This window comes from Schistocerca serialis, chromosome 10, assembly GCF_023864345.2.
Source record: "Schistocerca serialis cubense isolate TAMUIC-IGC-003099 chromosome 10, iqSchSeri2.2, whole genome shotgun sequence".
Lineage (NCBI taxonomy): Eukaryota > Metazoa > Arthropoda > Insecta > Orthoptera > Acrididae > Schistocerca > Schistocerca serialis.
Window position 1 is genome coordinate 235,996,145 of NC_064647.1, and position 25,747 is coordinate 236,021,891.

A 25,747-nucleotide genomic window follows, 5' to 3' on the forward strand; every position below is an offset into this window, starting at 1 on the left:
GTTTTAAGGGAGAGGGTAAGGAGTCATTCCAATCCCGGGAGCGGAAAGACTTACCTTAGGGGGAAAAAAGGACAGGTATACACTCGCACACACGCACATATCCATCCACACATACAGACACAAGCAGATATATATATATATATATATATATATGGTAATACTTAAGTTTCAAGCATGGCATTTTAATTTATTACTTCTTTACTAGACATTTGAAGTATTCAATTCTATAAACAATTGAGGGTGGGGGGCGTTTCTGGTTCATCCCTAAACTAAACCATTGAATCCAAAATGAGATTTTCACTCTGCAGCGGAGTGTGCGCTGATATGAAACTTCCTGGCAGATTAAAACTGTGTGCCCGACCGAGACTCGAACTCGGGACCTTCGCCTTTCGCGGGCAAGTGCTCTACCATCTGAGCTACCGAAGCACGACTCACACCCGGTGCTCACAGCTTTACTTCTGCCAGTATCTCGTCTCCTACCTTCCAAACTTTACAGAAGCTCTCCTGCGAACCTTTTTAAACCATTGAAGACTACTGTCTGCCTCCAGAGGAATGACTGAAAAGAAAGATCAAACAATGGAAACTACAGGCTGGAATAACAACAATATTAGGAATAGGATAGATTGCTGCTCAGTGTAAAGACGATCTGTTGAGTTGCAAACAGGTACAATGAAAAGACTGTTAAACATGTATCAGTTGGAGTTGCTGGTGGTGTCGGCTGAGTGTGCATGAGGTGTGCTTGCCTGAGTGAAAGTGTGTTTTCTTTACTGAGGAAAGCTTTGGCCAATACCTAAATGTGTAAGAGTCTTTTTGATGTTCCTGTCTGCAACTCAATGGGTCATTTTTTATGGTGAGTAGCAATCCATCCTATTCCTAATTTTGTTAATAACAAAAATCAATATAAGTTGGTTGTGTGTTAATTATTGTAAAATAATGTATTTTACAGGTTTTACATTTAATAATAAATTTGTTTGTGATAATCCAAACTTATAGGCATACTAAAAATAGTAGATTTAAAAATTATAAATTATGTAAAAGTTATTAATAAAAATAACTTGTAGTGATGTATGATTGATTGTGTATAAATTTGTTGTTGAAGATATTGAATGTTGCGTGAATGCCTCTAGTGGCAGCGACTCTTGCAAATCTGCACTGAAACTCTTGCGTTTTATGGTCTCAGCATGACTATCCGAAGCACTTTTCTCCAAGCTGGAAACATTGATCAATTTCTTGCACCAACTACAAATATAGTAGCATCTGCACTGTTTTTCAAATCAGGAGCAGCTCATGGAAATAAAAGCTTGTAAGACTCTTGATACTATGTTGTGCCTATATGCGATTTCGCAGGGTTGCCACAGGTTCTGGAAATAAGGAAATATCAGGGAATTTCAAACACATCGGGGAAACCGTGGAAATTAAAAACACTGGAAAAATATCGTTTTTCTCTCGGTAGATGAAACGATTTTTTTACTGAGGTGTCGTGCATCGTCGCTGGCTGTGTGCAGCTGAGTACGTGTACCGCTTCCCTACTCTCGCATTACTGCTGCTTCTCTGCTTCCTGTCACTCCCCTCAGCTTGCATTCAGTGCTGCCACCTCCTGTCACTGCTAGCCTAGCAGCTGCCAACGAGAGGCGGGGAGGCGTGAGGAGTGATTTGTTCAGATCTGGCCGGAGACATGGCGGTCGTGGGTGCTCGAGTCGTGACTGAGCGATTGTGTGAATGTGTGTGTGCTCTCATTTTCTGACAAGGGCTATGGCCGAAAATTTCATTGAGAAAGAGTGATTGTCTTCTCTACATGCCTGTCTGCGGTGAGTTGCTGCCTGTCCTCATTACCATTGCTTCTCTGAATATTTGCGTAAGTTATCTGTTGCACGGGTCGATCACCGCGGTCTAATTTTATCGACACGGTGTTTGTGACATGTGAATACTTGGCTACACGAGTGGATTTCTGCGATGGGCCAAAACCACAGGCGATTTCTGCAGGTATCTCTAACAGATCAGGCCCTCCGATCCGAAGCCCATCACTTCCCACTAATGTGCAGGCCCTGCCCGTCGGATGTAGTCTCACTGATCCACCGCAGGCCACGTCTGTCTGTGTGTGGCGTAATGCGGTGGATTTTCGTGGTTTACCCATCGACCCAGGACTGCGGTGCTCCTCGGCAGGCCAGAGGCCACGGGCAAAGGATTTCAGGAACTGCAACTGTCTCACCGCAAGTATGCTGCTTTATACACATTTTATTTGTTCTAGTACATTTTGGCACTTCAGAAGTAGTGTATATCTTAGAAGATATGGACGATAAGAATAAGAAAATTGTCAAGTCACTGACAGTTTGTACGCTGTGTACTCATATATTTCTTGAAAGAAGAACCGTGCAGTACCTGCAAAATAATAGATGTCACACAGTGGGTAACAACTGTCAATAACAAACATAATAGAACCGACATTTCGTTGGCAGTCACCTACAGTGTTGGTTTACACAGTTCTTCCCTGTCTTATACACTTCATTCAAGAGGCCTACTTTTTTCTGAGGTTATTTCTGAAGTCAGTGAAGGTATTTTATAGCCGTCTTGCGACTCCTAGAAAATGCATACTTTTGTTACCAAATGGGTTTCGTTTAATCGAAACAAAATAACATTAGTGGTCTTAATGAAACACACATACCATTTTGCTTGTTTTTTTCCATCTAAAAACAGTTCGTTACAGAAGACGTTGATGTAAGTACTTAAGATTTTTGCTCACATCAGGAAACACCATATGCTTGCAAGTTTCTTTTAGATATTTCCTTGTTTGCAGTACTGTTTCTTGTACCATAACTGCAAACACAGATTGTCAACTTACATCTTAACTTACCCTTGAGACCTCAAAATTTGTCAGGGGAAAATGCTAAAACTTGTCTGGAAATCGGGGAAATATCAGGGAATTTCACTTGGGGAATCTTGTGGCAACCCTGTTTCAACATTTCTGAGGGTTCAACATCCTCAAAGCGAAAAAACTGATTTAAATAAACAGCTGCCACAAACTTATGTGAAACAGTGCTTCAGTTTTGTTCCATTTATTATTTTTCCATCTGCTGTTGATTGTATAGGGTTGCCAACTGTAATAACCAAGTGAACATTCTTTTATTTGAAGGACTGTGCAGTTAAGATTCCATTGTTGATGCCATTAATCGGTTTTCTACGTATGTTCACCTGCTTCGAAGTGAAAGGTCTGCCGAATACAAGAATGCATTTGACTGAAGTCCATTTTCTTGGTGCCTTAGTCCCTGCACCTAATGCTGCTTGGAACTACAACCGAGCAGCGCAATCCAACCGTGTGTGGCATTGCATCAAGTAACCGTCACGCAGTAACAGTCCCTTGTTTGAAGTTGATCTGTGCAGGTGTTTGATTGGAAAACTCCCGATCCACCCATATCTACAACTCTATCTATGATAGGTGAAGCGAGAAAAATTATTAGAAACTTTGTGTAGTGCTGCGAACAGAAGAAAATGAGGAACAGGCGAGTACATTAGTACGGTTAATAGTTAGTTAATACTGATAACTGTGTTAACGCCACAAAATGAGACATGATCATAAATGATTAAAGTGGCATTTATCTCCTCCTGTTTGAATAATTGTGTCGTAACTATCTCAATTTAATTTCATTACTAAATATAAGCACCGCGTGTAATGTGAATGTTGCTATATATACGCATTCACAAAAGCTTGTTATTCCTGTGCATCATTTTTACCGTAGCAGGTGATTGGTATTAAGGACACTGCTGCTAGTACTGCTTCCTCACACCTCTCCTCACCCCACGGTCACGAAAGTGTCTATTCCACTGCTCCCAAGGGCTGTTACCATTCCACTCGGTGAAATGGCCGAGGATTTGTCCCCAACCTTCGGATTTAGTGACATAAGATGGTGGATTAGCCCAGGGTGAAACCACAGGCTAGATTGTTCGTTCGTAACATTATGTCAGCCTGTCGCCGTCGACCAGTTGTTCTGTTAGACACCTATCGGTACAAGTCGGCAGTTTCCATGAATGTGATGCCTACAACAAAGATTAACTGTTGTTCCAATAAGTGTCGCAATAGGTGTAATTTAATTTCAGATATTGAATAAAATTTAACATCTCCTCTATAAAGCACTTCTATAAAACTTGTTCCTGCCGTGTGTTGTTTGTACCGTAGTAGCGGGTCGGTACTTTGCGCCTGACTTCAAAGCAGTGAATTCCCTCCTCACTCTCCAACTATTATGCAGTGGCACAAATCAGCTTCCTTGGATCTCCACCTCCTGTGACAGGTATCAAACAGTTAGGAACCTTTGTGTACATATAGGATCACCGACAGGTAGAACGTGTACAACACGTCGATTTTCCTTCGAATATTCTAAAGCTATTTGAAATATCACCTATGGTTTAAACTGATAATTTAGATTGGGTGTGCACAAAAAAAAAAGCTTCTGAAAAAATTAAAAGGTTTCTCCCTGATTTTGAAAATTCCTGTCTTTTTTCCCTGTGTCCATAAGCAAAAATTGCTGTGTGCCAAGATGTAAATTCACAGTGATGTTCATATGTGGATGCTACATCATATATTTCGACATTTATATGTTTTACGGCCAGTAAATTGCACACAAGTCTGGTTGTAATGCAAGACTTAGGTACACGGTTGATTTAATAATGGACAAGCCATCGAAAATTTGTCATCGATAGATAAATAAAACTTCTGATTCATCTTAATATGGATCCTCTAATGGTTTACTGTAATTACATAAAAGTTGCAGACTACCTCAACTCTAGCATACTGGAGACACTGATTAGTATGAAATGCTGAAAATAAAATTTTTGTTGTCCACGGAAGCTGTTATGCAACTTGCAACTGGAATGAAGCCTAACTATTGACCATTGAGTGATATAGATGACTGTGACTTTCAGCAAGAGTGAGGTTAGACCAACAAGCCAAAAGCGAGTTCTTGTATTGTACGACTGGAGACTTGAGAATCACATTTGCCCCATTATGCGCATGAGGTTCTTCTCACTACTAGGTGTGAAAAAAACTCAGTTTCTTTGTTAAAGTACGAGACGAAAAAGGTTAGATCCAGACTTGAGAATAAAATGTGGATGGGTTTCATAGCAGTTTTTTTTTTTTTTTTTTTTTTTTTTTTTTTTTTTTTTTTTTTTTTTTGAAAAAGGAGGAAAATAGGAATTTTGTCCCAGTTTCAAGAAAATTACATTAGAAACAGTTTTTAGCTTGAGATAAAATTTATTAATTTGTTAATCTGTATTATTTTCTACAAATATTCATTATTTATTATTTTTTAAATAGGAGTTCCAGTATCAAACAAAGCAATATTTTCGAAGCCACAGAATGAGTGGATGAAACAGTCTATGGTGCACGCACTCTTCTTTACTAGAAGACGATGTTACAAGAGTTGAAATTTTGTAGTGTTTGCACACCAGCAGGTGTCATTTGTCAGTTCGGAGTTCATCATACTGTGTGGCATTGTTCCCTTCATTACTTTTGGATAGTAAGATTGGAAAGAAAATGCAGTTGCAAAAAAAAAAAAAAAAAAAAAAAATTCTTTGTTACAGTGCTGTATACAGACTGGTGCCATACTTTTACTGACCGTATTTACAAATGTGAAACGATCATACTCTAATTTGATGAATGCTGTTTCTCGAGAGATCAAGATGGCTTCATAGGTACGAGATATCTACTTCTACAACGATACTGTGCAAATCAGTGTGTTCATCAAACCACCTTCACAATTCTGTATTATTCCAATCTTGTATAGCATGCAGAAAGAATGAACACCTATATCTTTCCGTACGAGCTCTGATTTCCCTTATTTTATCACAGTGATCATTTCTCCCTATGTATGTCGGTCTCAACAAGGTATTTTCACATTTGGAGGAAAAAGTTGGTGATTGGAATTTCGTGAGAAGATTCCGCTGCAGCAAAAAAAAACCTTTGTTTTAATGATGTCCACACCAAAACCTGTATCAGTTCAGTGACACTCTCTCCCCTATTTCGCGATAATACAAAATGAGCCGGCCACTGTGGCTGCGCGGTTCTAGGTGCTTCAGTCTGGAACTGCTACGGTCGCAGGTTCAAATCCTGCCTCGGGCATGGATGTGTGTGATGTCCTTAGGGTTAAGTAGTTCTAAGTTTTGGTGGACTGATGACCTCCAATTGTAAGTCCCATAGTTCTCAGAGCCATTTGAACCATTTTGAATACAAAATGTGCTGCCCTTCTTTGAACTTTTTCGATGTACTCCTTCAATGCTACCTGGTAAGGATCCCACACGGCGCAGCAATATTCTAAAAGAGGACAGACAATCATAGTGTAGGCAGTTTCCTTAGTAGGTTTGTTACATTTTCTAAGTGTTCTGGCAATAAAACGCAGTCTTTGATTACCCTTCCCCACAACATTTTCTGTGTGTTCTCTCCAATTTAAGTTGTACATAATTGTAATTCCTAGGTATTTAGTTGAATTTACAGCCTTTGGATTTGACTGATTTATCATGTAACTGAAGTTTAATGGATTCCCTTCAGCACTAATGTGGATGACCTTGCACATTTCTTTATTTAGGGTCAACTACCAATTTTTGCACCATACAGATATCTATTATAAATCATTTCGCAATTTGTTTTGATCTTCTGATGACATTATTAGCCGATAAATGACAGCGTCATCTGCAAACAACTTAAGACGGTTGCTCAGATTGTCTCCCAAATCATTTTTGTAGATAAGGAACAGCAAAGGGCCTACAACACTACCTCAGGGAATGCCAGAAATCACTTCTGTTTTACTCAATGATTTTCAATCACTGAGACGATGTTCTGGAAGCACGCAATTTCACTACAAGCCACTTGTGTGGTACAGTGTCAAAAGCCTTCCAGAAATCCAGAATCAATCTGAAATCCCTTGTCAATAGCACTCAACACTTCATAGAAGTAAAGAGCTAGTTGTGTTTCACAAGACTGTTGTTTTCTAAACTCTTGTTGACTGTGTGTCAATAGCCCATTCTCTTCAAGGTAATTCATAATGATCGAACACAATATATGTTCCTAAATCCTGCTGCATATCGATGTTAAGGATGTGGACCTGTAATTTAGTGAATTACTCCTAGGGCCTTTCTCGAATAATGGTGTGACTTGTGTGACTTTCCAGTCTTTGGGTACGGATCTTTTGTCAAACGAACGATTGTATATGATTGTTAAGTATGGAGTTATTACATCAGCATAGCTATTACATCAGCATACTGTGAAAGGAACCTAATTGGTATGTAGTCTGGGCCAGAAGATTTGCTTTTATTAGGTGATTTAACATTACCTGATTTAATGTTACTTGGATTTCATTTTTCTGAATGATACAAAGAGCAAATTATTTACTCAAAAATGTAAAAAAATCTTTGGGTTTGGAAAACAAAACTTTTGAATGTTATCTGTAGCTGGGCAAAACAAGAATTTAAAACTTCTGGACAACTTTAACTAGGAACCAAAAGAATCCTCCTTTGGTGTTCTATAACTGCTGGAAATTGATACCTGAAGTTTGCTCGTATTACATGGTCCTTTCGAAACAGCCATATCTGAAACTAACTGGGAAACTGTCATTTTTGGGACTGTTTTATTATTTATTTCATGGTTCTTCTCCACGGGGGACACAGTAAACTGAAATACCCGCATCTTCATCCCATCCTATGTCACTTTGAGGAACAGGATGTACTAAAAATGCTAATGCAGCTGAAAAAGCTGTGCAAGTTCTCTAATATATTTGAACTTACGTTACTGAGATACCGAAATCGAAAGTCATTCCTGAGTCATCATGTTTGAGAATTGTTTCTGAAGCTGTCAACAAAAAATTGATAACTGAAAACTGACATTCCTCAGTTCAACAGCACATTTGTTGGAAACATTTTTACTCAGTTTTCAGAGCACTGTTGTGATGGCTCCATTTCTGTATGATGAACCACATAATCATATGAATGTTTCAATGCAGTGAATTTTGAAACTAGACCTCTTAAAAAGCAAAAATTCTTATTCAATGAAAACTGACTTGAAGGATACCATTTGGAAGTTAGGGTTAGTCCAGGAACTGTGCATGGCTCAGTGAAGTTATTCCACTCATGATGACTGGGAAATATGGGATTGAGTCCCATTCTGGCACAGATTTTCACATGTCAATGTTTTGTAGCTGATGAGAAGGAATTCACAGTCAGTAAATAAATTTCGAAGTAAAGAATTCAGTTATGGCAAGACAGTTCAATTAGGATTTTGCTACAAGAAATGCACTAAAAAATTTTAAGAATGTATCTGAAGAAGAAATAACATTTCTAAAGGAAAATATTCAAAGATGCATTACTAAGGAAGTTCAAAGGAAGGTCAACCTTTAACTACAACTTAAAACGTGCTTTCCTGCTCGAATGCAGAAGTCGCATTAAACTACGGAGTAGATCGCAGGAAATTGATAGTACGTATGGGAAGGATGTTGGATTCAAAGGCAGACCATGTCAAACTTGAATTTATGGACATTTGCAGAGAAAAAAAAGACTGAACATGATATGGGATCTGATAAGAAAAGTGAAAAATGTCTCAGTAAATTCTGGATTGATATAATCAAATTATGTACAAAGTTGTGTGCAAATTTATGAGATTTTGTGTGAAGTATTTTAATAATCTCACATGGAAATGCTTCTGTTGAGTGAGACTTTTCTGTAAACTCCAAAGTTATAGTTGAAAATCAAACAGAAAAAAAGCTTTATTGTTCAAAGATACGTACAGTAAGCTTGGTGGGTATACTTTGGTTTTCAGATTCAGATGTGACTGTCATGACTTTTTTTCAACTTCTGCAATATTTATATTAGTGAACATTGGGACTCATATGAAAGGATTATGTACTAATTAGTACAGTACATGTTCTTAAATGCAGAGGAAGTAACGGAAAAAAAAGTTGGTGGTCAAAGGTAGCATGGATTTTGGGGATAGTGATTGGCCTATATTTCTACCATGGCTGTTAGCTACCATTCCATTTGTGGTCAGTATTTCAAAGACATATTGTAACTTGGATCACATTGAAATAAATACTTTGGTGTAAAGTTTGCTTAAGAACTTTATTAAGCCTCATAAAAGAAAAAAACCCTAGTACAGTACGTAAATCAAACAGTGTGATCCATTTTCAAAATTATGCATACAATGAAAGATGCAGTACCACACACATACCTCCAAATTCAGTTGAGCATAATATCTTCAATTTTATCCATCTTAAACCTGACTCGAAGAGTAACCCATGTTCTAGGGGCAGCGTCTTTGATTAGTAATCAAAACGTCCTCGGTCCCGGGTTCATAACCTGCCACCCTTTAAATTTTGACTGATAACCAGCATTTGCAACCGAAGACTTCTGGCATAAGAAGTCACCGTCATTTTGCCCATGACTTTGTCAAAGGGGGCGGAGGAGCTGACAGAGTTCGGGGCACTGTCTTGTCCAAGAGATGGGAAACTGGCCTTAAAGGCAGAAGAATCAGCAAAGGTCAGTGGCATGAGGATGCAAAGGCAATGGAAACCACTGCATTAAAGTCACGTAACATGTATCCACGTGACAAGTGGCCTTTAATTGAAAAAAATGTCATGATGATATCTGGGAGGGAACTGCCAAGGGGGAGGTGACCATGAGAAAAAGTTTGAATAACCAACAAAAGGATAACATTCTACAAGTCAGGGTGTGGAATGTCAGAAGCTTCAATGTGGTAGGAAAGCTAGAAAACCTGAAAAGAGAAATGCAGAGGCTTAATCTAGATAAGTTATGTGTCAGTGAAGTGAAATGGAAAGAAGACAAGGATTTCTGGTCAGACACACATGGGGTAATATCAACAGCAGCAGAAAATGGTATAACAGGAGTAGGATTCGTTATGAATAGGAAGGTAGGGCATGGAGTATGTTACTCTGAACAGTTCGGTGATAGGGTTGTTCTTATCAGAATCAACAGCAAACCAGCACCAATAACGATAGTTCAGGTATACATGCCGATGTCGCAAGCTGAAGATGGAGAGAGAGAGAGAGAGAGAGAGAGAGAGAGAGAGAGAATGAGGATATTTAAAGGGTAATGCATTATGTAAAGGAAGATGAAAATCTAATAGTCACAGGGGACTGGAATGCAGTTGTAGAGGAAGGAATAGAAGAATCAGTTATAGGAGAATATGGGCTAGGGACAAGGAATGAGAGAGGAGAAAGACTAATTGAGTTCTGTAATAAATTTCAGCTAGTAATAGTGAATACTCTGTTCAAGAATCAGAAGAGGAGGTGGTATACTTCGAAAAGGCCAGGTGATACGGGAAGATTTCGGTTAGATTACAACATGGTCAGACAGAGAGTCTGAAATCAGATACTGGATTGTAAGGCATACCCAGGAGCAGATATAGACTCAGATCACAATTTAGTTGTGATGAAGAGTAGGCTGAAGTTTAAGAGATTAGTTACGACAAATTGATACGCAGAGAAGTGGGGTGCAGAAGTATTAAGGAATAATGAAATACGTCAGAAGTTCTCTAAGGCTATAGATACAGCAGTGAGGAATAGCTCAATAAGCAGTGCAGTTGAAGAGGAATGGACATCTCTAAAAAGGGCAATCACATAAGTTAGAAAGAAAAACATAGGTACAAAGAAGGTAACTGTGAAGAGACTATGGGTAACGGAAGAAATGTTTCAACTGATTGATGAGAGAAGGAAGTACAAAAATGTTCGGGGAAATTCAGAAAAACAGAAATAAAAGTCGCTGAGTAATGAAGTAAATAGGAAGTGCAGGGAAGCTAAGACTAAATGGCTGCAGGAAAAATGTGAAGAAATCAAAAAAGAAATGGTTATTGGAAGGACAGATTCGGCGTATAGGAAAGTCAAAACAACCTTCAGTGAAATTAAAAGCAAGGATGGTACCATTAAGAGTGCAATGGGGACTCCGTTGTTAAATGCAGAAGAGCAGAGCAGCTAAGTGGAAAGAGTAAACTGAAGGCCTCTATAATGAGGAAGATGTGTCTGATGGGATAGAAGAGATAGGGGATCCAATATTAGAATCAGAATTTGAGAGAGCTTTGGTGGACTTGAGATCAAATAATGCAGAAGGGATAGATAACATTCCATCAGAATTTCTAAAATCATTGGGGGAAGTGGTAACAAAATGACAATTCACGTTGGTGTGTAGAATATATGAGTTTGGCAACATACAATCTGACTTTTGGAAAAGTATCACACACACAATTCTGAAGACCGCAAGGGCTGACAAGTGGGAGAATTAGCGCACAACCAGCTTAATAGCTCACGCACCCCAGTTGCTGACAAGAATAATATACAGAAGAATGGATAAGAAAATTGAGGACGTGTTAGGCGACGATCAGTTTGGCTTTAGGAAACATAAAGGTACCAGAGAGCAGCTGTGATGTTGCGTTTGATAAGGGAAGCAAGACTAAAGAAAAAGAAAAATCAAGACACGTTCATATGATTTGTTGATCTGGAAAAAGTGTTTGACAAATTAAAATGGTGCAAGGCGTTCGAAATTCTGAGGAAAATAGAGGTAAGGTACAGGGAGAGACAGGTAATATACAATATGCTCATGAGCCAAGAGGGTATAATAAGAGTGAATGACCAAGAATGAAGTGCTTGGATTTAAAGCGTGTGAGACAGGGATACAGTCTTTCTGTCCAACTTTTCAGTCTGTATGTTGAAGAAGAAATGATGGAAATGAAAATAAAGGTTCAAGAGTGGGATTAAAATACAAGGTGAAAGGTTATCAATGATATGCTTTGCTGATGACATTGCTATACTGAATGAAAGTGAAAGAGAGTTACATATCCTGCTGAATGGAATGGACAGTCTAGTGAGTACAGAATATGGATTGAGAGTTTACTGAAGAAAGATGAAAGTAATGAGAAGTAGAAGAAATGAGAACAATGAGAAACTTAACATCGAAATCGATGGTCATGAAGTAGATGAAGTTGAGGAATTCTGCTACCTACCAGCAAAATAACCAATGACGGACAGAGCAAGGAAGACATCAAAAGCAGACTAGCCCTGGCAGAAAGGACATTCCTTTCCAAGAGGAGGCTACTAGTATTTGAGGGAGAAATTTCTGTGAATGTACGTTTGGAGCACAACATCGTATGATTGTGAAACATGGACTGTGGGAAAACTGTAACAGAAGAGAATCCAGGCATTTGAGATGTGGTGCTTCAGACAAATGTTGAAAATTATATGGACTGATGAGGCAAGGAATGAGGAAGTTCTGTGCAGAATCTGAAATGGAAGGAATATATATGTGGAAAACACGGACAAGGAGAAAGGACAGCATGATACGACATCTGTTAAGACAACAGGGAAGGACTCCCATGGTAATAGAGGGAACTGTAGAGAGCAAATAATTGAAGACATTGGTTGCAAGTGCTGCTCTGAGATGAAGAGGTTGGCACAGGAGAGGAATTCATGGTGGTCCGCATCAAAACCAGTCAAAAGACTGATAACTCAAAGAAAAGAAATGTGACTCCTTGTTTCAAAATATTCAGTGCAGTTCAAACTAAGGTCACATGTTCATCATTTATTGAGACAATATCTTTCACTTGAGACCAAACTTCATTCCTTGTTTTGAGAGATATTTGAAATTATATGTTTTACATGAATCACTGCCTGGCCTGAACCACAACAGCTTCTAATTTGAGTGCTATATGACTGACATTTATTTCTCTTAGTTTTAGGGACATTATAAATGAGTTTTCGTCTGTATACTGATGGTTAATGTATGTATTCCTTAGTTTCATGCTGTCATTGGCATCAACACTGTTTAATAAATCATATATCATATCTGTAATCCTGGGATAACAATGACCAGTGGTCAAAGTTAACCCGAAACAGAGAAATCATGCACATGACCTCGGAAATGTAATATAGTGGCAGATGTATACGTGCGAGCAAAAAAAAAAAAAAAAAAAAAAAAAAAAAAAAAAAAAAAAAAAAAAAAAAAAACTGATCAGTGGTCTGTTCTGAGAATTAATCAGGTAACATACATGATACAAAGGGTACTAGGAAAGTTTTGCAATACAATTTCATTTATTTAATTTCTTCGAAGTAATTTCCACCACAGTGAATACGTCTCTCCAACCTGCAAAATGAATCCATAAACCAGTTTTCCCTAGTTTCTGAAGGGATTAAGGCACACTCGTTGTCCCAAGCACTCAGGAGGTCCTCATCACTTGAAAACTGCACTCCTTTCAGCTTCATAATCACATGTGGGAACAGTGCAAAGTCACAAGCAGTAAGGTGCGGAGAGTTCTGTACCCCACAAATGTTCGGTGCATGCTTTGGCATGGTGAACTGGAGCGTTGTCGTGCTGGAGGAACCGAGTGTCCATTCCTGACTTTGTTGGCAGGTTCTTCAACGATTGGATGACTTTGGGCAGGCACTGCTCAGTGTACTACTTAGCTGTGGCTGCCTCCAGCATGTCCAAAACAACACACTGCACAATTCCACTTGATTTGAGAAAACAACTGTCGATCGGGATTTTCTGACTGCCACAGGTGTTTTGAGTCGTAGTTGGCATGTCATAATAGTACAGCCGAATCTCGTCGCCTGTCACGATGTTATTCACATACTGAGATTGCCCCCTTAGAAAACTTCTATTACATCTCCTGGCACCAAATCACGTGTCGTGTCGTCTGTTCGTCTGTCAGTCTGTGCGGCACCCAGAGACAACAAAGTTTCTTTACTTGCAAATGATAATGCAGAATCGAACAAATTTCTGGTGCATTTAGCTTTAAGGTGTCCTCTGTCTGCTCATAGATTACTTGCCTGTCTTCATTTAGTCAATGTTTTCCCCCGTAATTGACGATCATAACCTTTCCTCCATCTCAGCATCCTCCAGAGTGAAATTTCCTCTTTGGAATTCTCTGTACCACCTGAATATAGTTGTTTGATGTGGATACACATCAGTGAGTGTAAGAGTCATTTCTTCAAAGCACTGGTCTATGTTTAAACCATGTGCAAACCTGTACTGCAAAACTGGCTGAATCTCACTTCTTGACCACGATGACATAGTAAGCACTTCAAAATATGCCTGCTAGTGAACAACTGCACCCACAGACTTCGCACCGCAGCTACAATGCAAGTATGAAGCAGTCTCAGAACACAGCAGCAATCAGCCTCCTCCGGCTTATTTTTGTGTCGTATTGCAAAACTTTCCCAGGACCCTTTGTGTAAGGGGACTGATGACCTGAGATGTTAAGTCCCATAGTGCTCAGAGCCATTTGAACCCTTTGTGTAGCTGAAAACACTGTTTTCAGTTAAATGATACCAGTGGATTTTCCACAACCAGGTTTTAACACACTTTTTTTGTATACAATTATAAGTTGCAACAGGTTGCCCAACTGCTGTGCAAGAAAAGTAGTATTACATGGCGCCATTTATTGTATACTGATTTAACTTTGCCACCAAACAGTATATATTAAACACCCAAGTGAGGGCCAGCAGAGAGCTATAAAACTCTTTGGTGTATGTGTGGTCGAAGTAACCACGGCAGTCGAAGTATGCCAATTCAGAGACACTAATGGTGTTGACAATTTCAACATCGACAAAAGTCTTGTACACTTCTTTCGCAAAGCACATTCTATGTACAGGGACCATATGACAAATAAGGAGAAGGAAGGCGAAAGAGAAAAGGAGAAACAATTATTGAACAAATGAAAGCAAGCTGAAATCAAAAACTTGGAAACAAAAAGAACAAACACATCAAATGACGCAAGATTTTGGTAGAGGCAGAAAATTAAAAAAAAATGTGTCCCCTGAACTGCAGTTCTGGACGATTTTTCTCAACTCTACCCCCTTTCCTAAACCTCACTAGGCCTTTTCCTTCACCCTTCTTCCTTCCCCCTTCTATGCTCTTTCCAGGAGAAGAGCCACTGGCACCAAAAGCTTGCAAACTGTATGACCTTCTATGTGTGTGTTCTGCTGCTGCGTGGTGAGCAGATTTTTTGTGTGCCCAACTACATAATATTTTCAAAAGCTGATTGTTTTCAAAGATACAGTATTTAATATATTATAATTATTTTAATTTGTACTTGTAATTTAGATCACTAAAGAAATATGTTGTTATTTATTATGGATATTTTAATAATTATCAATATAATTTTTTTAAAAAAGATGGTGTTTTAGTGTCAAATTTAATGAATAAGTAAACTGGAAAAAAATTTCCTTGGAAAAACCTGAAAAATACCTTCAATTCGAAAATGACCAATTGCAGGACACTGTCACAGTATGCTGTGTTCTCTCCACAGATATTCCTGTTCTGTGTTGGTACTCAGTACCATCATTTATTTACTGTATGTATTCCAGTCTCTGTCATCCTGTGCAATTTTTACCCACTACAACTCCCTGTTCTCCAGGGGTTGTCAGTCTCTTTCATCTTAACACTTAGCCTGTACACGTGTGCATTTTCTTACTGATTCTTTGTAGAACTTCCCCACTTCATATCTCATCAGTCCACTTGATTTTCAGCATTCTGCCCTAAATACTTTGCCCCCCCCCCCCCCCCCCCCCACTGTTAATGATTCACTTCTGTTCAATGATTTGCTCAAGATGCATGACCTCAGAAATTTGTCTCAAGTTAATGCCTATGTTTGGTACTAGTTGGACCTAATTTTTGGAATAATGCCCTCTTTACATGTGTTGGTCTGCTTTTCATGACCTCCTTGCTTTGTCTTTAATGTCATTTGGCTCCCAAGATAACAGAATTCCTTTCCTGCAAGGTCCCCAGTTTTGATGGTAAATATATCACTTACTTTATTTCTACTATTTCTATTCTATTCTATTCTATATTATATTCTATTATTGTTCGGTTTCCTCACAATCCGTATTTTGTGCTCATTAAACTGTTCTTTGCATTCAGCAGATCCTGTAATTATCCATCGCCTTCACTGACGAATGCTGTGTCACCAGGGAATCTTATCAATCATATCGTTTCAATCTGAAATATGATCTCACTCCTTACTCTTTCTTTTGTTTCCACCACTGTTTCTTCAATGTACAAATTAAACAGCAAGGGCTTAAACCCTTTACAATCTGAGCGTTTTGTTCTTAGTCTTCTGTTCCCTTTTGGTTGTTGTACTTATTTTATATTACCTGTCTTTCCCTACAGTGTATACCTATTGTATTTGAATTTCAAACATCTTGCACCACTTTCAGTTGTCTAATGCTTTTTACAGGTCAATAGGTCTTGTGAAATGTCTCGAATTTTCTGAGTGTGGTTCATTATTAAGTGTAATGTCACAACTGTCTCTCTGGCACCTTTACTTAAGCGAAAGCCAAACAATTTATCAAGTCAAAGACATACTGTTTTATGGAATTTTGAAATTTACTGGAAGCAAAGGTTCGTCTCCAGCTAACATAGTGCTGTGTTCCAAACTATTTACGCTACTCAGTCATGACTAACCATAGAGTACATTGTGAGGCACGGACAGGAACATTAGTTTACATCAGAGAGTTGTGATTGCTTTTTCTCATGCCTTCCCCTTTACTTTTGTTTTTATGCAGTATATTTTTTGTTTTGTTTTAGAAAGCTCTTATATGATGAAATGGAATGCACTCCAGAAAAGGAGCATCTGTTCCAATTTTCCAGTAAGAAGCTATTGGCGTTAGTGTCATTTATTCAGAAACTGTTTGCTGAGGAAATGAAAATAATGGAGGCTGAAAAAGATGATGGGAAAAGAAGACGGAAGTTTACAGTACTTGTGTTCGTAGATAGAAGGTCTTCTGCCAAGTTATTGTATCAAATATTTAAGGTAACTAAGACCAGATTATGTACTTTTTTGGGTAGATGGTATAGCAAGTTGCATAAAAATATTTAATTGTAATAAAACAGTGCCAAGAGGGTACCTTTATGGTTGTGTTCACTCTATTTGGTTTCATGTGTTGGATGAAATCTGCACTTAAGCTCGTTCAAATTTCCTAGAGGACATTTCCAGTAATTCTGGTTATTTTTCATAGCGCATAAGTGATTCTGATCATCTATATGTATAGGCTGAAAGCCACGTTATTTTGTGTTGTGAGAGATGTATAGTATACCAGCCTCAGCATATTTTCCCTTCCAACTGCTACCTTTCCTAATGGTGCAGGGATAGAACAGTCATCTGTCATTCTCTATATGAACTAAAAAGAATTGTCCGATTCACCATCACAGTTATTTCACATATGCACGTGGGAAGAGTGATACGAAGTGGGACCCAAAAACTGCAAGTTTCTGAAGAAAAGCATATCCTTTTTTAAAAATAAAACATTAATCTCCTTAAATGTACTCCCCATTAGTACTAATGCACTTATCAAAATGTTTGGTCCAGTGTAGGAAAAACATTTTAAATTCGTACTCTTTCATATCCGGTAGCACCACCTTGACATTGTGCTTTATGTTCCTTTCTAGTCCCTTTTCATCGTAGGAAATGGGAAGAAATCAGAGGGAGATAGATCTGGTGAAAAGTGCACTTGCACCAAGGTAATAATCTTTGTTGAGACCAAAAAGTTTTGATCACACTCAGCTGTCATTCGATGTAGACTTTCACGGCCAGCGTCTTTATCAGTTAACTCTTCCGGGCTAAGTTGCCGTGGTCGATCTGTAGAACTTCTTCTCCCTGACGTTTCGTTCTCAACTACGGAGAACATCTTCCGAGGTGAGTCGACGACTGGCTGCTAGGAGCTGGGGCCGCCGCTTATATAGAGATCGTAGGGGGCACCACCACACGTCACGTGGCGTCGATGTGCAGCTATCTCTGGCTATCGTCTGTTCTCTCGATTGCAGGCAATCGATTGTCACGTGATTGATGCAACGTCGACCGCCATATCTTATCCAATTTTAATCCTTCTTCTTTACGATTAAAATTGTATTGATGTTTGTGGATTTCAATTGCCTCTCTATACATACGTGTATAATAGTGCGACGTCCTCACTAGCACGCTTGTTTCACCAAATTTTATGTCGTGATCTCCATCCTTAAAAACATGTTCCGCTACTGCCGATTTGTCGATATGTCCCAAGCGACAGTTTCTTTTGTGCTCCGTCAACCGTGTATTGATGCTTCTTTTTGTAGTTCCTATGTAAACCCTGCCGCAACTACACGGAATTTTATATACCCCTGGGGTGGCTAGGGGGTGACGAGCATCTTTTGTTGATCTTAGGCATTCACTAATTTTCTTAGTAGGTCTAAAAATGGTCTCTACCTGAAACTTGGCTAGTACTTTTCCAATGCGATCCGTGATATTATGGATGAACGGAAGAAATACTTTTCCAGCTGATGGTTGTTGCTGTTTCCTATCTTTAGGCATTTTTCTATTTGGGTGAAGTGCTCGATTAATCTCGTTTTTCGTATAACCATTTTTCACAGAGGCCATTCGTAAATGATTTAGTAGTTCCTATGTAAACCCTGGTTATACAAAAAACGAGATTAATCGAGCACTTCACCCAAATAGAAAAATGCCTAAAAATAGGAGACAGCAACAACCATCAGCTGGAAAAGTGTTTCTTCCGTTCATCCATAATATCACGGATCGCATTGGAAAAGTACTAGCCAAGTTTCAGGTAGAGATCATTTTTAGACCTACTAAGAAAATTAGTGAATGCCTAAGATCAACAAAAGATGCTCGTCACCCCCTAGCCACCCCAGGGGTATATAAAATTCCGTGTAGTTGCGGCAGGGTTTACATAGGAACTACAAAAAGAAGCATCAATACACGGTTGACGGAGCACAAAAGAAACTGTCGCTTGAGACATATCGACAAATCGGCAGTAGCGGAACATGTTTTTAAGGATGGAGATCACGACATAAAATTTGGTGAAACAAGCGTGCTAGTGAGGACGTCGCACTATTATACACGTATGTATAGAGAGGCAATTGAAATCCACAAACATCAATACAATTTTAATCGTAAAGAAGAAGGATTAAAATTGGATAAGATATGGCGGTCGACGTTGCATCAATCACGTGACAATCGATTGCCTGCAATCGAGAGAACAGACGATAGCCAGAGATAGCTGCACATCGACGCCACGTGACGTGTGGTGGTGCCCCCTACGATCTCTATATAAGCGGCGGCCCCAGCTCCTAGCAGCCAGTCGTCGACTCACCTCGGAAGATGTTCTCCGTAGTTGAGAACGAAACGTCAGGGAGAAGAAGTTCTACAGATCGACCACGGCAACTTAGCCCGGAAGAGTTTACTGATAAACACTCAGCTGTGTGCGCAGGGGCCTTGTCATGTTGCAAAACCAACTTGAGAGAATTCCACAAAACGAGATCTTTTCTTGCCAAATTTCTGCTCTGCCTTTTCACAACCTTGAAATAGAGCTGTTGATTTACTGTTTGCTTTTGAGGGTTGAATTGTGATTGTATGATCTTTTTTATGTCAGAAAAACTGAAGAGCATCATATTCACATTCAAATTCACCTTCACCTGACGAGCTCTTTTTGGATGGGGTGAGCCAGATGACTTCTTTTGATTTGACTGTTGTTTACTTTAAGGATTTCACCCGGAGCACTGCGACTCATCCCCATTGACAGCTTTGTTGAAAAAATCAGCTTCATCCTTGAATGCGTTCTTCATTTCACAACAGTCTGGAATGTGCCTATTTCTTTGATATTTGTTTATAAGTCTGGCCACAAACATTGTAACCACTGTTTGCGTTGCAGACATTCAAAATGCACTTAATTGTGCTCAGAACCACCCGAGTAAGTCTTGAAGCACAGTGATTGTCCTATGTTGATTTGCACTGATGAGATTACGGATTTTGCTGATGTGTTCCTTGGCTTGAGCCGTTGAAGGATGACCGGAATGAAGCTGATCTTCAGTTGCCATTTCCCTCATTTTAAATTGAGAAAACCGTTTGTACACTTCTATGTTACTAAGAGTGTGCTCCTTATACAATGTTCTCACCGTCACAGCAGTTTCAGCTACATTCAAGCAAAACAGTAATCAAAACTTCACAGCTGGACTTTGTTTACGAGAGTCAGCCATTTCTTTGTGTCACAAATGTGCTACAGACACGTGTGAAGAAGTGCCACAGAAGACGTACCGTCATTTTAGGATGGTGGGTGATGCCGCTTGGCAGCAGACTGACCCAAGAGAGATCCTGCAGATCTCCCTAGCAGCTCAACCTGGTACTAAAAGTACACTGTGCAAAGCATTATATGATTCTGGCTTCTTTTGGATCTCCCTTCATATGTTCATTACTCTTCTTCGAATGTGCATCGTTGAAATTTTAAGAGAGCTACTTCATGATGTGCTCTGCTACCTCTTGTAGTCTTTTTCACTGTATCTGAGTGTGCTCCTACATGACACTTACACACTGATAAAATGGGTCTGTATGAACATGTTATCCCTCGGATCCATTTTATGCAATTAGGGAAGGCCAGAAAGTTACACGGGACCAAATTTGGGGGAATAGGCTGATGGGGAAACTGTTTCTCAATTACTAGAGTGATAGTGAACATAGTTTCCTGGTGCAGAGGCATTTCCTTGCCTTTGAAGCATTTCAGAAGCGATGAAGAGGTGAAAGCCACAGTGCGTGAGTGGCTCCATTCACAACCAAAAGAGTTCTTCTTGTGAGGCATCTGTGTACTTCTGAAGATGTGGAATGTGTGCATTACACATCATGAGGTCTACATCAGAAAATGATGTATCTGTAATATTTCTGTATTATCTTATTTTCATAATAATAGATAATTGAGGTTTTCAATTGAATTGCCATTGTGTTATTACTATTGTTGTTGTTGTTGTTACTATTCTTGCTATTACTATTGTTCCTTTTATTATTTATTGCTGTTACAAACTACATTAAAGGCAGTTCAAATTATCATAATATTTTCAATTACACAGATCATTACGTTACTGGCAACAGTGTAAAAAGGTTGACATAAATCTTAACCTTTCAGAATCAGCATATGGAACCTGTGAAGTAAAGGCTGTAAAGGAGGAGGTATAGAGAGGTGGAAAATTTACCCAAAACAGGCCGTTAAGCTGTGCTTCAGAATGGAACTTGTGCAATACATACTGTTGAAAGTCCAGTTTAATGTTCGGAGGGTCAGAAATCAAATGTAAATGAGTGCTGAACAGTAAAGAAGTAAGATGAGAGAAGTAGTTTTGTCTTTAATGTAGTTTGGAACTATAAGTCCACACTGATATGTTGCTACTAGTTTTGACTTAGAGATAAGTAGTATCATGTATTCTGTTCATATAACAATCAAATTTATGATTTCTGTTATTATTGTACAGTGATGTGACTGTTGGTAAGTGGCTAACATAATCATTTGGTAACACTGTGAAAAACAATGTTGATCTTAGATAAAAGTTCTAAATACTTACAAAAGTATTTTTTCAATTATTTTTCAGTTCTTGTCATTGAGTGATCCTAAATATGAAGGTTTGCATCCTGATTTTGTTGTGGGCTTTGCTGCACAGCAGTATACAAAGGAAAATGATCTTGAGAAAAAGAGAAATCAGGAGGCTTTAGATAAGTAAGTTCAAAAATTCTTGCAATTTTATTAACTCCATAAATAACAAAGTAACATGATGCAGCAGAATATCTCTCTCTCTCTCTCTCTCTCTCTCTCTCTCTCTCTCTCTCTCTCTCTCTCTCTCTCTCTGTCATAGACTTTATCATTACAGTTAATAGTTGCTCTGCCATTATTGTTGTTGTTGTTGTTGTTGTTTTCTTCAGTCCTGAGACTGGTTTGATGCAGCTCTCCATGCTACTCTATCCTATGCAAGCTCCTTCATCTCTCAGTACCTACTGCAACCTACATCCTTCTGAATCTGCTTAGTGTATTCGTCTCTTGGTCTCCCTCTACGATTTTTACCCTCCACGCTGCCCTCCAATGCTAAATTTGTGATCCCTTGATGCCTCAGGACATGTCCTACCAACCGATCCCCTCTTCTAGTCAAGTTGTGCCACAAACTTCTCTTCTCCCCAATTCTATTCAATACCTCCTCATTAGTTACGTGATCTACCCACCTAATCTTCAACATTCTTCTGTAGCACCACATTTCGAAAGCTTCTATTCTCTTCTTGTCCAAACTATTTATTGTCCATGTTTCACTTCCATACATGGCTACACTCCATACAAATACTTTCAGAAAGGACTTCCTCACACTTAAATCTATACTCGATGTTAACAAATTTCTCTTCTTCAGAAACACTTTACTTGCCATTGCCAGTCTACATTTTATATCCTCTCTACTTCGACCATCATCAGTTATTTTGCTCCCCAAATAGCAAAACTCCTTTACTACTTGAAGTGTCCCATTTCCTAATCTAATTCCCTCAGTATCACCCGACTTAATTCGACTACATTCCATTATCCTTGTTTTGCTTTTGTTGATGTTCATCTTATATCCTCCTTTCAAGACACTGTCCATTCCATTCAACTGCTCTTCCAAGTCCTTTGCTGTCTCTGACAGAGTTACAATGTCATCAGCGAACCTCAAAGTTTTTATTTCTTCTCCCTGGATTTTAATACCTACTCCAAATTTTTCTTTTGTTTCCTTTACTGCTTGCTCAATATACAGATAGAATAACATCGGGGATAGGCTACAACCCTGTCTCACTCCCTTCCCAACCACTGCTTCCCTTTCATGCCCCTCGACTCTTATAACTGCCATCTGGTTTCTGTACAAATTGTAAATAGCCTTTCGCTCCCTGTATTTTACCCCTGCCACCTTTAGAATTTGAAAGAGAGTATTCCAGTCAACATTGTCAAAAGCTTTCTCTAAGTCTACAAATGCTAGAAACGTAGGTTTGCCTTTCCTTAATCTTTCTTCTAAGATAAGTCGTAAGGTCAGTATTGCCTCACGTGTTCCAACATTTCTACGGAATCCAAACTGATCTTCCCCGAGGTCGGCTTCTACCGGTTTTTTCATTCGTCTGTAAATAATTTGCGTTATTATTTTGCAGCTGTGACTTATTAAACTGATAGTTCGGTAATTTTCGCATCTGTCAACACCTGCTTTCTTTGGGATTGGAATTATTATATTCTTCTTGAAGTCTGAGGGTATTTCGCCTGTCTCGAACATCTTGCTCACCAGATGGTAGAGTTTTGTCAGGACTGGCTCTCGCAAGGCTGTCAGTAGTTCTAATGGAATGTTGTCTACTCCCGGGACCTTGTTTCGACTCAGGTCTTTCAGTGCTCTGTCAAACTCTAAACCCAGTATCGTATCTCCCATTTCATCTTCATCTACATCCTCTTCCATTTCCATAATATTGTCCTCAAGTACATCGCCCTTGTATAGACCCTCTATATACTCCTTCCACCTTTCTGCTTTCCCCTCTTTGCTTAGAACTGGGTTTCCATCTGAGCTCTTGATATTCATACAAGTGGCTCTCTTTTCTCCAAAGGTCTCTTTAATTTTCCTGTAGGCTGTATCTATCTTACCCCTAGTGAGATAAGCCTCTACATCCTTACATTTGTCCTCTAGCCATGCCTGCTTAGCCATTTTGCACTTCCTGTTGATCTCATTTTTGAGACGTTTATATTCATTTTTGCCTGTTTCATTTACTGCATTTTTATATTTTCTCCTTTCATCAATTACATTCAATATTTCTTCTGTTACCCAAGGATTTCTACCAGCCCTCGTCTTTTTACCTACTTGATCCTCTGCTGCCTTCACTATTTCTTGCTTCAAAGCTACCCATTCTTCTACTACTGTATTTCTTTCCCCCATTCCCGTCAATCGTTTCCTAATGCTCTCCCTGAAACTCTCTAAAACCTCTAGTTCTGTCAGTTTATCCATGTCCCATCTCCTTAAATTCCCACCTTTTTGCATTTCTTCAGTTTTAATCTACAGTTCATAACCAATAGATTGTGGTCAGAGTCCACATCTGCCCCTGGAAATGTCTTACAATTTAAAACCTGGTTCCTAAATCTCTGTCTTACCATTATATAATCTATCTGATACCTGCCATTATTATGGACCTGAAAAATTCAGATTTGAATATATGTGAATTATGGATCGAAAAACACAAAAGAAAAGTTATCTAGTAAATGGAACTTTGTACCAAGTTGTATCCAAATGAACTATTTTATCAATTACAGTTTCAATAACTTTATTTTTAGCAAATTTTCTGTTTTTGGTGTTACAGTATCTGATGAAGCCCAATTTGGACAGGGAATGTGTATAAAGAGAATGTGTTTGCGAGATATGATGAGTACCTGTGCTGTAATGCAGTGACGATTATGTGCTGATTCGTTATAACCTGGTCCATGTTAGTTGTTGGGTGGATGAAGGATCTCTAGAAGATACACCATAAGACATTGTATGACTTGGCAGAGGGACCTGCCATACTAGAGAAATGAAATGGGTGTACACAGCAGTCAGCGAGATAGCTGATGGAATGAATCCGCGTGAATTGAAATATGTTGTTGTTAGGCTTTCTGGTTTATTCCTGTTACAGACAAGAGGTGTAATCTTAAAGAACAAAATTTTGAGATTTATACACCACTTGCTAGCAGTAAAACATATGTTTAAGAAAACCACTAGTAAAATACCAGTTTTGATTCTTTCCTCAAAGGGCTTGATTAACACCAGTAGTTAATGAAGCAGTTGTCAGTTACAAGATGTAACGTTCACTAGTAACAGGGAGGAGTAAGATGATATGTTTATACATCCAATCATTTCCAAACAAATAAGTGACCAAAAATAGATGCTGATTTTGACTGAGATCACCCTGGTAGATGCATGGGGAGGGGGGGGGGGGGGGTTTGATTGTTCCAGCATTGCTCTGGAATATCTGCTGCAATTATCGAGCAAATAAATTTGGTTCATATACACCTTACTGTCAGGAAGAATACAGATGGAGAAAAACAACCTGATTATAAGGTTGTAGTGGGGTAGGGTATGTCTGCATCCAGACCCTGGCTCCCCGCCCTTTCCCCGGCTCCCCGCCCGGCCCCCGACCCCCTCACCACCTAAATACCCCCACCTTCTCCCCTGAAAACCTTCCCATTCCAGCCCCCAACTCCTCTCTCTGCCTCCCTCATTTGCTTCCACTTTCCCATTCCCCCTTGCCACCTCCCCTTCTGTCCCCCACTCCACCTCCCCCCTTCTGTCTTCCCAAACTCCCCCGTCCGCCTCTGGTGTCCTCTCACCCACAACCTCAACACTCCACATACCACCACACATTTGTAGACGGTGATTGATCATGTGCTCATTATTAAATTTGTAGAAATACTTAACACATTTATGTAAGTATGTATACATATCACCCCTTGCTTTAGAAATATGAGTTATTATTTCTCATCAATCATGTCCCCCACATCCTTCAAGACTTTTTATGGTGCTGCATACACAAAACTGATTCTGATAGCCTTGAAAATGACAGATATGTGGTTATGGTTTCAGGTTCAAGGCCGGTGAAACAAATATACTTGTTTCTTCAGATGTTCTCGAAGAAGGTGTGGATATACCAATGTGTAATACTGTGATTAGATTCGATCCCCCAAAAACATTCCGTTCGTACGTTCAGTCAAAAGGCCGTGCACGACATAAAACGAGCACGTTCCATATACTGACAGAGAGAGGGGACTCAAAATTCTACAATGCAATGCTACAATTTAAAGAAATTGAACGTGAGTTGTATAAGGTATGTCACTTCTATTCTGCCAAACCTGTAACATTAAATAATTTTTTGTGTATTTTTTGCTTCTGTGTGACAACTTTTCTTCTCCTGTAATGTGAAAGTAAAATAATTTAGCTGTTAGAA

General features: G+C 39.1%; 1 protein-coding gene across 2 annotated transcripts in view; it reads left to right on the forward strand.

Moving 5' to 3' along the window:
- Nucleotides 1-25,747, forward strand: part of LOC126424857 (endoribonuclease Dicer-like) — a 308,787-nt gene that overhangs the window by 119,871 nt on the left and 163,169 nt on the right. For both annotated transcript variants that reach the window (XM_050087670.1, XM_050087671.1), the window contains exons 7-9: nucleotides 16,567-16,792; nucleotides 21,382-21,506; nucleotides 25,387-25,627. In XM_050087670.1, coding sequence (XP_049943627.1) covers nucleotides 16,567-16,792; nucleotides 21,382-21,506; nucleotides 25,387-25,627 — 592 coding nt within the window. The remainder of the gene's footprint in view (nucleotides 1-16,566; nucleotides 16,793-21,381; nucleotides 21,507-25,386; nucleotides 25,628-25,747) is intronic.